The 14,426-nt window shown below is 46.2% G+C and overlaps 1 protein-coding gene across 4 annotated transcripts in view; it reads right to left on the bottom strand.

Annotated features, from left to right (window-relative positions):
• Window positions 1-5,693: 5,693 nt before the first annotated feature.
• The window catches only part of MEAF6 (MYST/Esa1 associated factor 6), a 28,147-nt gene continuing 19,414 nt past the window's right edge, over window positions 5,694-14,426 (bottom strand). The window contains exons 5-9 of one of the 4 annotated variants that reach the window (XR_007126416.1): window positions 13,770-13,962; window positions 9,874-9,903; window positions 9,711-9,768; window positions 9,050-9,083; window positions 5,694-8,509 (exon numbers count right to left, since the gene is read on the bottom strand). Coding sequence is in view for 2 of the 4 variants with exons in the window: in XM_047723978.1 (XP_047579934.1) it covers window positions 8,501-8,509; window positions 9,050-9,083; window positions 9,874-9,903; window positions 13,770-13,962 (266 nt within the window). In the remaining 2 variants the exon portion in view is untranslated. The remainder of the gene's footprint in view (window positions 8,510-9,049; window positions 9,084-9,710; window positions 9,769-9,873; window positions 9,904-13,769; window positions 13,963-14,426) is intronic. The other 3 variants (XR_007126417.1, XM_047723978.1, XM_047723980.1) reach the window with 3 other exon arrangements.

Raw genomic sequence — 14,426 nt, 5'->3', positions numbered from 1 at the left:
AACAGGCCATGGGCCAGGCCACAGGCAGGGGTGGGGGAGGATTGAAGTCCGTCCTGAGGCAGTGGGGTGGCAGGGGGTGGGGGTTGGGACTCAGCTGTTCCCCTTTTCTGCCCTGTGACCAGAGCTGAGGACAGAAAACCATCTGGCTGAGAAGAGGGCTTTCGGGATAGTTTGAGGAGAGGGTGGTGGGGGAGTCCTTAGGTGCCCGGCTCCGGTCCCGCCCTCCCAGACACTACAGTGTTCTAGACACAGAGCTGCAGAGTGAAGCAGGGGGCGTGGAGAGGTGACGCCGGGGTAGCCTCCATGCGGGAGGGTAGGGGTTCTGGTCCCAAACTCAGGAACTGGCTCTGCCACCAGATTCACCTGGGGCAAGTGACTGCCCCTTCCTGGGCCTCAGTTTCCTCATCTATGAAGTGGAGATACTAATGGTAGCTACCTCACAGGATTGTACAGAGGACGTGAGAGCATGCGTTTGGCCACATGACCCAGGGCCTGGCACATAGTAAGTGCTCATCTAAGGGGTCTCTGGTGTCGCTCTCTGTGGGCTATGTTCACCTCACCATCTCAACCTTCTCAGCGGCCCCTAGAAGGAAGGCAGCCAGGAAGGAAAAACACTTTTCTCCAGTGAAAAAATGAGATATAAATGTTAAAGATTTTAAGTGAAAAGCTGGGCTATCAAAAATGGTCCCCAAACAAAACACCATCAGCAGGAGAAAACAGAAAAAATACAGTTAATAACTCTATAGCTGAACATGTCACCTAATCTGTACTTATTGTTTGTGAAGCTTTTATAGTATTTGTATTTTTTCTTTCTTTTTTTTTTTTTTTTAGAAACTGTTTTACCACAGAACATCTGTGCATCATCTTGAGGAAAATGCTGGTGTGGCCATCTCCCCGCATACTGGGCCCCAACTGTGCTCCTCACCCTGAACACTTTTTTTTTTTTTTAAAGATTTATTTATTTATTTATTTTGAGGGAGGGAAAGGGTGATTTGCGGGGAGAGGCAGAGGGAGAAAGAGAATGTCCAGCAGATTCCCTGCTGAGCGTGGAGTCTGATCTGGGGCTCAATCCCACAACCCTGAGATCATGGCCTGAGCTAAAATCAAGAGTCGGATGCTCAGCCAACTGAGCGCCCCCACCCCAGGCACCTCACCCCAGACGTTCTTTAGAGGCCTGCATTTAAAGCAGGAAGCAGACGCAAAGTGGGAATGATCTCAGCAAACATCTCGAAGCCCCCACACATGCTCTTGAAGGCACCCCATGCCCGTTGCTTTCAGCCTCCTTGGGAGGTTTTATCCGCACTGAGAAAAGTCATTGCCTTCCTTATAAAATATATTCTCCAGTCAAGTACTGTATTCCAGATTACAAGGCTATTTGTGGGTCTTTGTTTGATTTTATGGGACAGGAAGCTAAAAGACCAGACTGTCCAGTTCATTATCAGCTATTGGCCTGGCAAAGGAAGGCCACTGGCAACGCCAGGCTGAGTGGTTTGCCTGAGGTCCCAGAGACGAGGGCAGGCTGGAGCAGGCCCTCGAGTTTGGGGCCCCGGCTCCACACACCAGAAGGAAGGACCCCAGGCGCTGCTTTGCAACAACTCTCAGGCCTGAGAAGGAGGGAGGCAGGGGGTGCCCTCAGCCCGCACCTCCCAACCCTGTTAGGTATACAGCCACCACAAAGAATCCCTCCAGCCTGACAGTGAAAGGACCACCCCCCACCCCCGCTCAGCAGTGGGCATCCCAGCAGCCAAACCCACCAACGCCCCCTCTATCTGCACACCATGTGGGACGCGAAGGCCACGAGGCCTCGGGAGCGGCCTGGAAGGAGCAGTAAGGTACCTGCGCCTCTTCCCATCCCACCAGCCGGCTGCCCGAGAATTCGAGGGCTCACATTTGGCCCCTGACCAGAGCTGAGCTCTGGGTCATTTGCTGTTTCTGTGTTTGGGGTGCGGGGGAAGGACCCTCCAGGCAGGTGGGCAGCAGGCGACGGGCCCAGGCTGCGTGCGGCCCCACTGGCTGGCTGATGGGCACCCACAGGGGCGGCCGAGTCCACACGGCAGGTGCCAGCCGAGGCCAGGCTCCGGGGTGGCTCCAGTCAGCCCGGGGCCTTGCGGGCCTGAGCTCACCCCGATGTGCTGCGCAGGCCCTCCAGGACCTGGAGCCACTCCTCTGGGCCTCTTCCTCAACTTGGCTGCCAGGCCCGAAGACTGGATGTATGTGTCCTCCCCAGGACGTGGGGTTCAAGGGTGGAGTTCTCCGGACCAGCTCCTGCCCCACCCACTGAAGCCCCTTCCCTCACAGGGCCTCAACGCTTCCCACCCATCCAACAGACACAGTGAACCCTGCATCGCTCTAGATGGACAAGAAGACTCTTCAGTTTGTGGGGGTCCAGCCCGAGAGGGAAGGGTCCTGGCTGGGGGGCCCTACGCAACTCACTTGCCCTCCTATAGCCCCAGCTTCCTGGCTTGCCTCTCGAAAGAGGTGTGAGGTTCCCCCCAGGGCTCGCGGGAAGGCGAGGGTGGCAGGGTTGGAAGTCATCCCAAGACCCAGCTTCCAGCTGCCGAGGCGCTAAGGGGTTGGGACTCAGATGGCTGTCGCCCTGCCTGCCCTTTCCTCCTCTGCCTTCCTGGTTCCAGGAGCAGAGAAGCTGATGGGGAAACCAGTGAGTATGCAAATTCCCGCATTGTTGGGAAATGATCCCGGGGAGCTCCCAGAGGATGGCTGGCTGCCAGCCCCTCCCCAACTCCACAGGTCCCCCGCCTCATCCTGGGGCTCTCAGCAACAGGGCCCGGACTCTGAGTCTGCTTTCCCGAGTTCAGTTTCAAAGGTGGGTTAACCCTGCAGGGGGTGTAGGGGGACTCCGGAAACCTCGGCCTCCCTGGCAAAGAACAAACTGGCCCCAAATGGATGAAGCTCCCTTCCTTGGATGTCCCCACCCACTCTGTCCCCATCTGACTCCACTAGCCTGAGGAAAACCCAGCGGTCCCTAAACGTCTGGGACATTTCAGCAAGGAGCCCAAGGGCACTCAGGCTGGGGAAGCAGCCCTCCCAGGCCCCACACCCCCAGTGCTGCCAGCACTTCACACATCCCTGGTCTCCCGCAGGACGGCTGGTGTGGGGCAGTGACTGGGAAGAGGCCACCACTGACACCGCCCCCTGCGCAGCCACTTCCTCCCCTACATAGAAGGGCAAGACCCCTGCCCTCAAGGTGAGGCTGGGCAGGTCTCCATCAGGGAAACTGGGATTCAGTGGGACACAAATCCAGGAGTCGAGAGCGGGTGGAGCCGGGACCTCACACCCTGGGCCTCGCTGGTCCCCAAAGGCTCCTGCCCCCAGTAAGGCAGTCCTGGGATCCTAGCACTTGTGCTCCAGGGCTTCTCAAACCTCTGGCTGATTTTTTTCCCCTAGACCATAGCAGAGTGGGTGGAGTAGAGGGTGGTGAGTAAGAGCCTGTTCTGAGGACCTCCTAGTTCATGGGAAGGGTGTGGGAGATTTGGCTGAAAAGAGACAGGAAGTAGAGCCCTACAATTAAGGGAACACAGGCCATCCCAGGCCATGGTATGTAAATCCTTCCAGCTAGTTCCTGGATGGGGAGGTGGCCTCAGGCTGTCATCCTGGGATATGGCCTTTTGAAGGACATCTCAAGGCAGGTACTGGCCATCTTAAATTGCTCACCCATTTAAAAAATGGCTGCGAACTCGGTAGAAGGGAAGGAAGGACCAGGCAACCCACCCCACCCCACCCCACCCTGGGCTGGGCATGTTGCTGGGTCTGGGAAGGGTCCAATGGCTCTGATTCTTGAGGCTCTCCAGATTAGAGCCCCACTATAGACCAGGGGTGCTTGTGGGGCTCTGCCTGCCACCTGCTGGCGCCTCCTGGTATGACTGTCTGTGCGGCTGGAGGTCGCTGAGCAACGGGTCTGAACCAAGTGCCCAGAGACAAGCATCTCCAGTAGGAGCCGAAAACAAGACTCTAAAGAGAATAATATAGAAAGTGCTAAGGGAAAGGTGGGAATTGTTTCTTCTTTGCTGTTTTTTTTTTTTTTTAAACGTAAGCTCTGTGCCCAGTGTGGAGCTTGAACTCACGACCCTGAGATCAAGTCACTCACTCTTTGGACTGCCCTTTACAAAGTCGAAAGCTCCAGAAAATTCCAACTGTTATGGGTAACAAATCGCCCAAGAAAAATCCTCAGGAAGTGGACGAATAAGAAGGAATGGAAAAGGAGAAAAAAACACATGTGTTCACATTTAAAAAGTGATTTGGGCAATAAAGTCACAGGGAAATCTGTGTTTTTACCCTTTGACACGGTGGCTCGGCAATCCCACCACTAAGAATCATATTTGCAAAACATAAGGCACTACGACACTGCCCAAAATGACAAAAGATGAAAAACAGCATTAATGTCATCATCAGCGGACCGGTTAAATAAACTGTGGTGTACACACATAAAGGAATGCCAAAGAGCTGACAGAAATGAGGTTCACAAGCTGCATTCATAGAACGCTTTCTAAGCTGTACAACTAGCTACCATTTTGGTACTAGGCACATGGCTGTGTGCATATCGCTTAATCGTGTACAAAGCTCCTCCGGAAGGGTCCGTGAGGAACCGCCTCTGGGAAGGACAGATTGGTTGCTGAGGGACGGGTGGACTTTTTTTTTTTTTAAAGATTTTATTTATTTGACAGACAGAGATCACAAGTAGGCGGAGAGGCAGGCAGAGAGGGGCAAGCAGGCTCTCTGCTGAGCAGAGAGCCCGATGTGGGGCTCAATCCCAGGACCCTGGGACCACGACCTGAGCCGAAGGCAGAGGCTTTAACCCACTGAGCCACCCAGGCACCCCACAGGTGAACTTTTTTTTTCATTGACCATACTCCTGTACTATTTGAATATATGCCATTTGCATGTATTATTTATTCAAATGAAATCTTTTAACACCTCCTAAGGGTACAGAAATAAGTTATGGGGATGGGGATCTGAGGAGTGTTCTGTCGGCCAGGGGCCTCCAAAGGTTACTCTTGTCCATGGACAGTAAACGCTTAGAGCACACACACCCCCAACACGTAGGTGGTGTTACATCAGGATAACTGCCCGTTCTAAAGAGCAGGATGGCTGAAGTGCAGCAACTGCTTGTGGTTCAACCTAATGTTTATTCCTCAATTATCTCCATGTACTAAAGAATATTTTTACATGTTATTATATACCACATTCAAAGTGACAACTAAAAAAGGCTGAGCCAGAAAATAAACACAAATCGAAGGCCTGAAATGTACCCTTCCAACCGCCCCCCTCCCAGCCATAGGCCATCCTCCATACCCTCCTCCTTGGGGACCCCAACCTCAGCCCATCTTGGCAGTGACAATTTTACTGTGATTTTACTCTACAGAAGTTTTCCAAAGTGAAAACTGTTTCTAATCCTGAAGATTACCACTGAGAAAATTCAGACACAGTAACATTTACATGGACACGGGAGAATCCCAATGCCTTCTCCTTAGTCACCTTCCCAGGCCCCGAGCAGGACAGCAGCCCGGAGAGGTCCACGTGTACACACACACGCTCGCGCTCACACTCCACATGGCCCCGGTGCAGCAGCCCTGGCAGCGGGCTTCACACGGGAATTTTTACATGCAGTCATGCCTCAGGAGTTGGGAGCAAGGATGAGGGGCAGACAAGTCAGAATAAAAGCAAAAACTAGGTCACAGAGTGTTTCAAAACAGCATATTTACTCCTTTCAAAGTTAGGCCATTTAAATACTTGTTTCCATTCCTTTATTCACCACACAGGTTGCAGTATCAACAGTCCTCCTTGTAGGATACTTACAGAGTACTCTCTAGCCCCCAAAGGCTCCATTTCTCAAAGCATTCCGGAGGCCCCCAAGACGCGGACAGCAGCACTGAACTCCTGTGCCCTCGGCCTGCTGACCCCGTCCGACTCCCGGCACTTCCCTCAGGCCCTCCCGCTGGCCCCACAGAACAAGCAGTCCTCTCCTTTGCGGGTTGTCCCTGCTCTCCATCTTCAGCCTGCAGGGTGTGACGCTATTTAGAACATGCGGAGTTTCAACAAAATAAACGATTTCTCAGCCTCGGGAAAAGCAAGCATACTTGAGACTCCCTTGGGAGCTGTGTACAGACACCATCCTCCCAGGAGAAGACATGAAATAGAACTACCACGAGTCTGGATTTTGTTCAGTGTCTTATAACCTCGAACAGGAGCTAAGGGCAACTTCTTCCCGTTGTGGAGATAAGAAGCCTAAGGGCCTAAAGCAAAATACTATTCCAGACCCTGATAATCCGGTGAAGGCCTGCCTAGAAGGAAGTCCCTCTCATGGGTCCTGGCAGCCACTCTGGCAGGGTCACTGGTCAGGTCTGAGTCTTTCAGACAAACTTAGTTAATAACCAAAGCGACAAATATCACAAGCATGGTAGGCATCTCTTGGGGTTTCTGCCCAAATGACTCCAATTTAGAGAACATAAGCACTCCCTCGTGACTTAAATATCTTTAGTCTGTGGCCAGCTTACAGGAAAACTTGGGAGGTCCCCTAATCAATGACTGAAAACTTTACAGAGAAAATAAGTATAAAGCAAGCAGCCTACCTCTAACCATGATCATATACATACATGTGTATTCATATACACAGGTATGTTTTTATATAATATAACTTTTTAAGAGCAATCCCACCAGATCTCAAGCAAATGTCAAAACTATGAGAGAAATATTCTCAGGTTTGCTGTGCGCTCTCCTCTGGGCCACGGAGACCACAGGAAGCCCCACTTTCTCTCACAGGAAAGGAGAGAAACTGACAAAGGAGGATATAGAAATCTTTTGGTCCCCATGGTTTTAAGCTTTATAATTGTTTTTTTTTTCTTTTTTAAAGGATCAATCTAAATATAAGAAACTATTTTCTTAAAAACCTTAACATTGGAGTTCTTGCTACCAAAGACCTCTAATTAGCCACAGAGTCAAAAAAAAAAAAAAAAGTTTATTTGAGAACAAGAGTAAAAGCTTTTGCACATCTGACAAGGTAGACTCGTTCTGCTAATAGATGCCATCCGTATTCAACTCTACCAATATTATCACAATGGAACATACTTGTTCTAACAAAGATATATGGGCCTAAGTCAAGGACTATGACTAGACAGCATCAAAGGAAAGATGGGGCCCCAAATCTTATCTCCTAGACTGATTTGCAACATGGGATTTCAATCAAACACTCCTCATGCAGTGGTTCTCAAACCTGGCTTCTCATCAGAATCCCAGGGACTCTTTGGAAGGAAATCCCAGCCACTAGACTGCACCCCAGTCAGAGTCTCTGGGGGTGGGACCCAGGCACCAGCAGGTCCTTAAGCTTCCCAGGTGACTCCTGTGAGCAGCCGAGGTCAAGCCCCACTCCAGAGGCAGATAACATCTCAATGAACTGGCAAGCTCCCCAGCCTGAGCAGCCCTGTGAGGTAGGGGGTCTGCTGGGCATTGCTGGCTCTCGCAGATCCCATCTCTCACTCTCCTCAAGAATTCCAAACGTTACCGGCTCTGGGGGTAATGCTGAGCCTTTCCATATACCTTAGTGATTTTTAGAGCAATGTTTAATCAGGCAGATACCAGCAAAGAAAGAAAAATGGAAAAAGGAAGAAATTTCCATAAGGCATGATATGAATAAATAAAATAAGTGAAAAAACAATCTCAGGTTTAAAATAAGCATGAGAAGTCAACACCTGTGAAATTTTATTTATATAAAAGAATAAAAATATCTATTTTAAAAGGATTGATTTAAACTTAGGTTTTTCAGCTTTTCCTGTTCCTTGAACATGAAACTGCTTCCAACGCAGAAAGATTTAAGATAGGTAATTATTAAATAAACCCTCTTTACCTTCCCCCTGCAAAAACACAGAGCCAAGTTCCCCATTTTCTTTATGGTAAACCAGATTCTTTTCAGTTAAGAATACTGGCAACGGCATGAAGCAGATGATCAGATATGTTGGCAGGAAGGTATGAGCTGTACAACGGCATTACAAAAAGTCCCAAAGAAAAGAAGATGGTAAAAACAATAGAAAAATAATAAAACACAAACAAAATAAGAAAATGCCCGATATTTACAGCCTCCCTCTGAAACGTGACCTACATTCTACCTTCAGCATAAAACAAAACCAGAGAACATTTCTTGATGGGTATCACAGATGAAGCTGGTGCCAGCCAGTTTGCGGGGACACATTCATTCCAAGAAGGGAGAAATGCAGCGTTAGCAACTTGCTGGAATTATAACCATGTCTTGGCCTTCTTGCAGTTCTGTTACTAAAAATGACACACAGTAAATGATCCAATGTGGTCTTACAGAAATGACTTGTCACCACGTTTCAGAACAAACTATTCAGAGTCACAGGCACTGGGTCTGGGAAAGCAGAGGTGGGTGGCTGTGCACTCAGGTGAGGGATATGTATCTTTGTGAGGTTGGAGGAGGGAAGCAGGGCTCTACAGCCTGGAAGCTTCTGCAGCTTCTGCACTAATGAGTCTTCTAATAGTCCTGGAGAGAGAAAGAGAAGAGTCCCAACTTACTCTCAGAACACTAGTTGGAACCTAAGAAAATAATTCATCAACGGCCCTGCTAGGGGATTGTTCTATAGCCAAAGATTCTAGTCCAAATATAATAGACAATATTTCACATCTGAAACATTAATTCTGCCGTTATTAGGCCCCCTGAGCTCACCAATCCAAAACAAAACAAAACAAAAATAAAAACAACTAGTATTAACAATTCATTCTTTAATCAAAGGGAATTTTTCTTCAGTAAAAATGTGTGACCCCTCTCTCTAATCAAAACAAAACAAAACAAAACAAAAAACACAAAACAAGAACCTAACCAAACAACAACCAAATAAAAAAAAAAAAAAAGCAAAAAAACCTAAGTAACCCTTAAAAGTTGAAGTATATCCAATTGGATACCCCAGCCTTTAAAATGGAGAGTTGTAACCTGAGATTAGAACACTCAGCTCTGAAGAGAACACATTTTTCTAATCATCTACAAAATCACCAGCCTCTCTGAAATGGTCTGGCTGATACTTACAGCTCGTGGTTTTTTGTTTAACTTCAGATCAATCCTGTGATAGAAAAGATAAAACATTTGCATTTTAGTTTACAGAAAGAGGGGCCAGGAATCAGCTACTGCATAGGGCACAAGCTATAACAAAGACTATTTGGTTAAGTAAAACCCACATTCTTCATTAGACTATGTCATATTTAGTTGTTTACCCAGATATTATTAAGCAAGTATTTAAAAACATAAGCAGATACTTTTCGCCACAAGGCAAACTTAGATGACAAAAAGAAATACACAGCAGTTATGAAAGCCATATAATTTAAAAACTATTCAAAACTATGCATTAAAGAGATTGGACTAAGAGGGCATGCTCTATGTTAATGTGTTAGCTTTGTAACTATATCACTGATAATCACTGAGACACATAATGATTAAGAACAGGAAAGAGACTAGGAGTTTGTATTTCTGGACATGAAACACAAAAGAAATTAAACAAATTTCAATTTTTAAATCTTTCCAAAGCAAAATATCAAGATCTTAAACTATTAATCTCCTTATGAAGCAAAGCCAGAAAATCAATTTAAATGTGAATTAAAGTAAAGGTTATCTATTTTTAAAGAAATTAAGATGCATAAAAGTGAAGTTTACTTAATTTTGCTTATGCTTAAGTTATTAAATAAAATGTTACCTCCATCACGTTTTTCTGTTTTTAAAAAAAACTTCCCAGCCTAACCTAATATACATACCTACAATTAAACAGATAAACTATGGGTTAGAAAGGTCTCAAAAAGGCATATTGGTCTCTACACACTAAACAACACAGCACAAATACTAATTCAAATCAAACTTACTCAAAGTCATAATCAAACATGCCAGACGGGCTGAGGGGCAGCATTTGAAAGGAAGAAAGCAATAGAAATTAATATACTAATTGAATAAATTAGTCGATTAGCCACCCTAGCAAGATTCATAGAAACAAAATCAGCTTTAAGAATCTTAAGCCATAAAGTTTCAAACATCAAAGCACCAAAGATTCTGTGGTTGGGAGAGTCCCTTCCCTCACTGGATTTCGTATCAGAAGAACAGACTAAGAAAGGAAAAGTTATTGCATTAGAAAACGAGGTACCTGCAGGCCGTCTATTAGCTGCCAGATTCAGAGTTAGAACTTTTAAAATACGTAATTGTAGTGAAAAATATAAACAGCACATTAGAAGAAATAGAGAAAGAAGGGTTTAGTCATATAATGAAAGGGCGCTTTAAAGATAGTACTAACAATTCAGCACAATACACTTTGACTAACATGAAAGATAAAAACATTATACATTTTTTAAAGAAAACATTCTGCAACTTTTAACCCAAGTCCTAAGTTCTAAGAATGTCCAGGAAACATGGTACTCTTTTTCTAGAGCATTCATCCTAGAAAGCCAAGGGTCGAATGAATAAACTTTGGTGACAGTCTTGTTCCAGAGGACTGCATGGTCCCATCACTTTGCCCCTGAACTGGTGATGGCAGGTAACTGTTTATGTCAGGGCTAGGATTAAGAACACCCAAATCTACAGCCCCCGCCTCCCCCAGGAAGACAAATGAGAGCCGACATCCACAAGCACCTGAGCCTCAGGGATTTGGAAGGAACAGTGTAGGGGAGGAGGCTGTTTAGGGCATCACTGCTAACAGGCCACGGTCTGGGCAGACCTCCAAAGCAAACATTAGCCCTGAGCATGACTCCAGCTCTTTGGCTGGCTCCAATACCTTTCACACTGTAGACAGGTGCTGAAACCATATGCAAGATGCTCTATCTTCCTCCTGGCCCATGTTTGCAAGAGTGAAGCTGGAAGAAAGCGTAACTTCACTATCTCTTAGGCAACCGCCTCACTTAAGTCATTTGTGGAAGAGTACGCAGCGTGCAAACCAGGAACCATCAAAAATTTAACTTTTCAGGGGCGCCTGGGTGGCTCAGTGGGTTAGAGCCTCTGCCTTTGGCTCAGGTCGTGATCCCAGGGTCCTGGGATCGAGCCCCATATCGGGCTCTCTCCTCGGTGGGGAGCCTGCTTCCTCCTCTCTCTCTGCCTGCCTTTCTGCCTACTTGTGATCTCTCTCTGTCAAATAAACAAATAAAATCTTAAAAAAAAAAAAAAATTAACTTTTCAGGACACCTGGCTGGCTCAGCTGAAAGAGCCGGAAGAGACTCCTGATCTCGGGGTCGTGAGTTCAAGCCCCACAATGGGTGTGGGGATTACTTCAAGTAAATAAAACTTCAAAAAGAATTTAATTTTCAGCCTAACCTAAATTTGTTCACAAGTGAGACTGTACCTACTTAATGAAAATGTCACAAACTACCTAGAATTCTAGAGTTCTGTGTATTAGTAAAAACCTCTAAGAGCAGCTATAAGTTATTATTTCTACTTTTTTCTTTAAAGTCACTGGGACTTATTATTCAGATAGCATATAAAATATACGAATTCAGAACACCGTGATCATTTATGAATGCTAAAAATTATTTGACATATGTTCATATTCCTCAAGAGGACAAACCCAAAAGTTACTACTTTTTGCTACGGTACCGTATTCACTTCCACTTTGCTTTACTCACCCCTACACAATGCCTGGCACACAGCAGACTTTCAGACATCTGTTGAAGTAATTCACTATCGACTTTCTGAGAGTATCTGGGGCGTGGCAAGTCGGGAGGAGAAACAAGTAGCGTACTGAATGCAAATGTACACACGTGTGTGAACAAAGTGCTCCACTCTCCACCCTTCCACAAAGACAAGAGTCGGGGACAAGGAGTTTGGACACTTCCTGACTGAAGATGGTAGGAATCAGAGAAACTTCACTGGCCCCTGAGGTGCCACTCTGGTGCACTGAACGTTTTTATATAGAAAGAAGGCAAATCAGCTCGACTCTGCTCCCTTGGAGCACATAGGTGCCTACGGCCAATGGAAAAGACAAGCCAGGTATTACACCAGGGGGATGACAAAAGGATCCTGGCTTTCCAAACAGAAAACACCATTTGTGAAAGCAATAAATAATACCCATCTTTATAAATCCTTCTATTTTTCTGGAAGGAGTTAGCTCTAGGAGCCAGAGGAAAAAAGGGTAGGAAGGAGTAGTGTTCCTATGGAAATCTACTAGAAACCCACAGGAGGAAGTTAAGTTCATGTCTAATTCCCTTTTATCAGTCAGCTGATCATGGCATTAAGAAAAGGGGAAGTATCACCTACAATGAACAGTAGCTACCTATTGAATCACTAATGGAAAAAATGTCCCAGAAACTTTCAAGGAATTGTCCCCCTATTCTAGACACTGTGAAATAGGAAAAGAATCATTACTTTAAAATAGCACTGGAGTAAATTTAATAAAAGCAACATAGAACATGACATTTAAATTACCTTAACAATTTAAAAAAATATTTTAAGAGTCTAGCTCCCTGCTACTGCTTGTGATGAGCTAGCATTAGGCCTACCGCAGTGATCAAATAGCCTATAACCTTACTAATCTTAAGATCTTGCTATTTCTTTACTGCAGTCATGAGATTGGCATAGTGATTTTTGGTTTGCAGGAAAGTATTAAACAGTGATCTTGAGTCACTCTTTGGAGGAAATACTATTTCTGCAGTCTAAAAACCACCGCCACCACTGACAAGAAAAATTCTTTAAAAAACTAGAGAATCTGCTGATGCCTAGGAGGCTTAAACCAGTTCAAGTTCATTCTGTATTACCACCATGTGCCATGACCACGAAGCTAACAATGTGAATGCCTTGGGTGTGTGAAGGAATATCCCACAGGTCTGCAGAGCAACCCAACCCAAAGGTACTGGAGGACAGGGAACCCCGCCACTCCTTGCTTGCATCCTTTCACCTCAGTATGTAAGCTCCCAAGAGGAGCAGGACAAAAGCCAGCCTATGGACACCTGGTTTTCACGCCTGCCAGAAGACAGTTTGAGGTCAGGGAAAGACTGCTCACTCTAGAAGCTATGCATCCCCCTCCCTGAGTACAGCTGTACAATTATGAGTTAATAGGCCCTGGCATTATCATACAAACCCCAGGCAGAGTGTAATGCTAAAATCCTCTCTGGGTGACACCTGACCTCTCTGTCCACTGATGTCATTCCTATCTCATTACGCACTGTAAAATACAAAAACAAAACAAAAACACACACAGTGGACAAACATTATCTAGAAAGGTACTCTCATATCTTATAGACTTTATATTATTCCTCTCTGATATCTGAAATCAGCAATTACAGAGATGTATAAAACAAAGAAATCCTAAGCAATCAAACACTTGTATTTAAAAAGAAAAAAAAGGCCTGTCAGAGATCAGCTCTGTCCACCCACAAGGGAGTAAGTGTAAGCAGGGACCAGGATTAGGAGCAAAAGACTCTCTCCCACTTGGCAGCTTCCCAACATGTACGAGTGCCATATTCAAGTCCTATTCTACAGACATCCCTTTTTCCTCCTCAGATTTAATATGGAATGAAATTCTTTACACCAGAACAGTGAGAAGGCTGTCTTCCTTTACCGACCACCCATTCCTTGCCACCCATTACTTGCCCACCCATTCCTCCACTGGAGAAAACTTCGCCTGTCTCATTTGGACCAAAGCAATTCCTCCCCACCTGCAACAGAAAGATGGCACCAAGCCTGACACGTTTTTACCCTAGTAAAGCCCCTTCCCAGCAATGATCATGGCCGCTCTGGGCAGGGGAGTAGGGGCAGCGGAGTGGGGGAGGTCCCTGCCACTGACCTGTGTCGGTTTTTATTCTTTCGTTTTTTATGGCTGCTGTGATGACTCCCTGAGGAAGTAGAAGAAGCAGCCTTCTGAGGCTTCACTCCCTGCACAGATCCGTCCAGATCCTCAGGGTCCTCCTGGCTGGGCTCATTCTCCTGATTGTGGAAGTCTGGAGAAGTATCACTTTCCGTCCCACTTCCTGGCTCCCCTGGAGGGAATAAACACAAGTCCCAGAAGCATCAGCAGCACTCCTCAGGCAGTCTGTCTGTCAGCCAGGAAACATGTTGTTGAGCACTAACAGATAAAAAAAGTGACGACTTCCCATCTTCCAGGACCATACATTCTAAGTGACAGGAAAATACCTGCTGTCAGAGAAGATATGAGCAGTCAAAGCATCAAAATTACCAGAGTTCCAGAAACTCAAGGAACCTGAAACAGTGTAACCAGAAGCAACCTACCTAAGGACAGCTGGGGGATGGGACCATACAAGCAGGAGTCCCTCCTCTTGGCTGCATAAAGGTCACTTAAACAGCAAATATACTAATGGGATTAATGATTATACAAGAAGCCTGGGTTCCTTCCCCAAACGGTACAGGAATCCTATCAAGGGGGAGCTCAAGAGGACAGGAGCCTCATTATTCTGAGAAGTCTTAAGAAAAGTATTTAAGGGAT

This window comes from Lutra lutra, chromosome 4 (assembly GCF_902655055.1).
Source record: "Lutra lutra chromosome 4, mLutLut1.2, whole genome shotgun sequence".
Lineage (NCBI taxonomy): Eukaryota > Metazoa > Chordata > Mammalia > Carnivora > Mustelidae > Lutra > Lutra lutra.
This window is presented reverse-complemented; position numbering and strand designations above follow the sequence as displayed.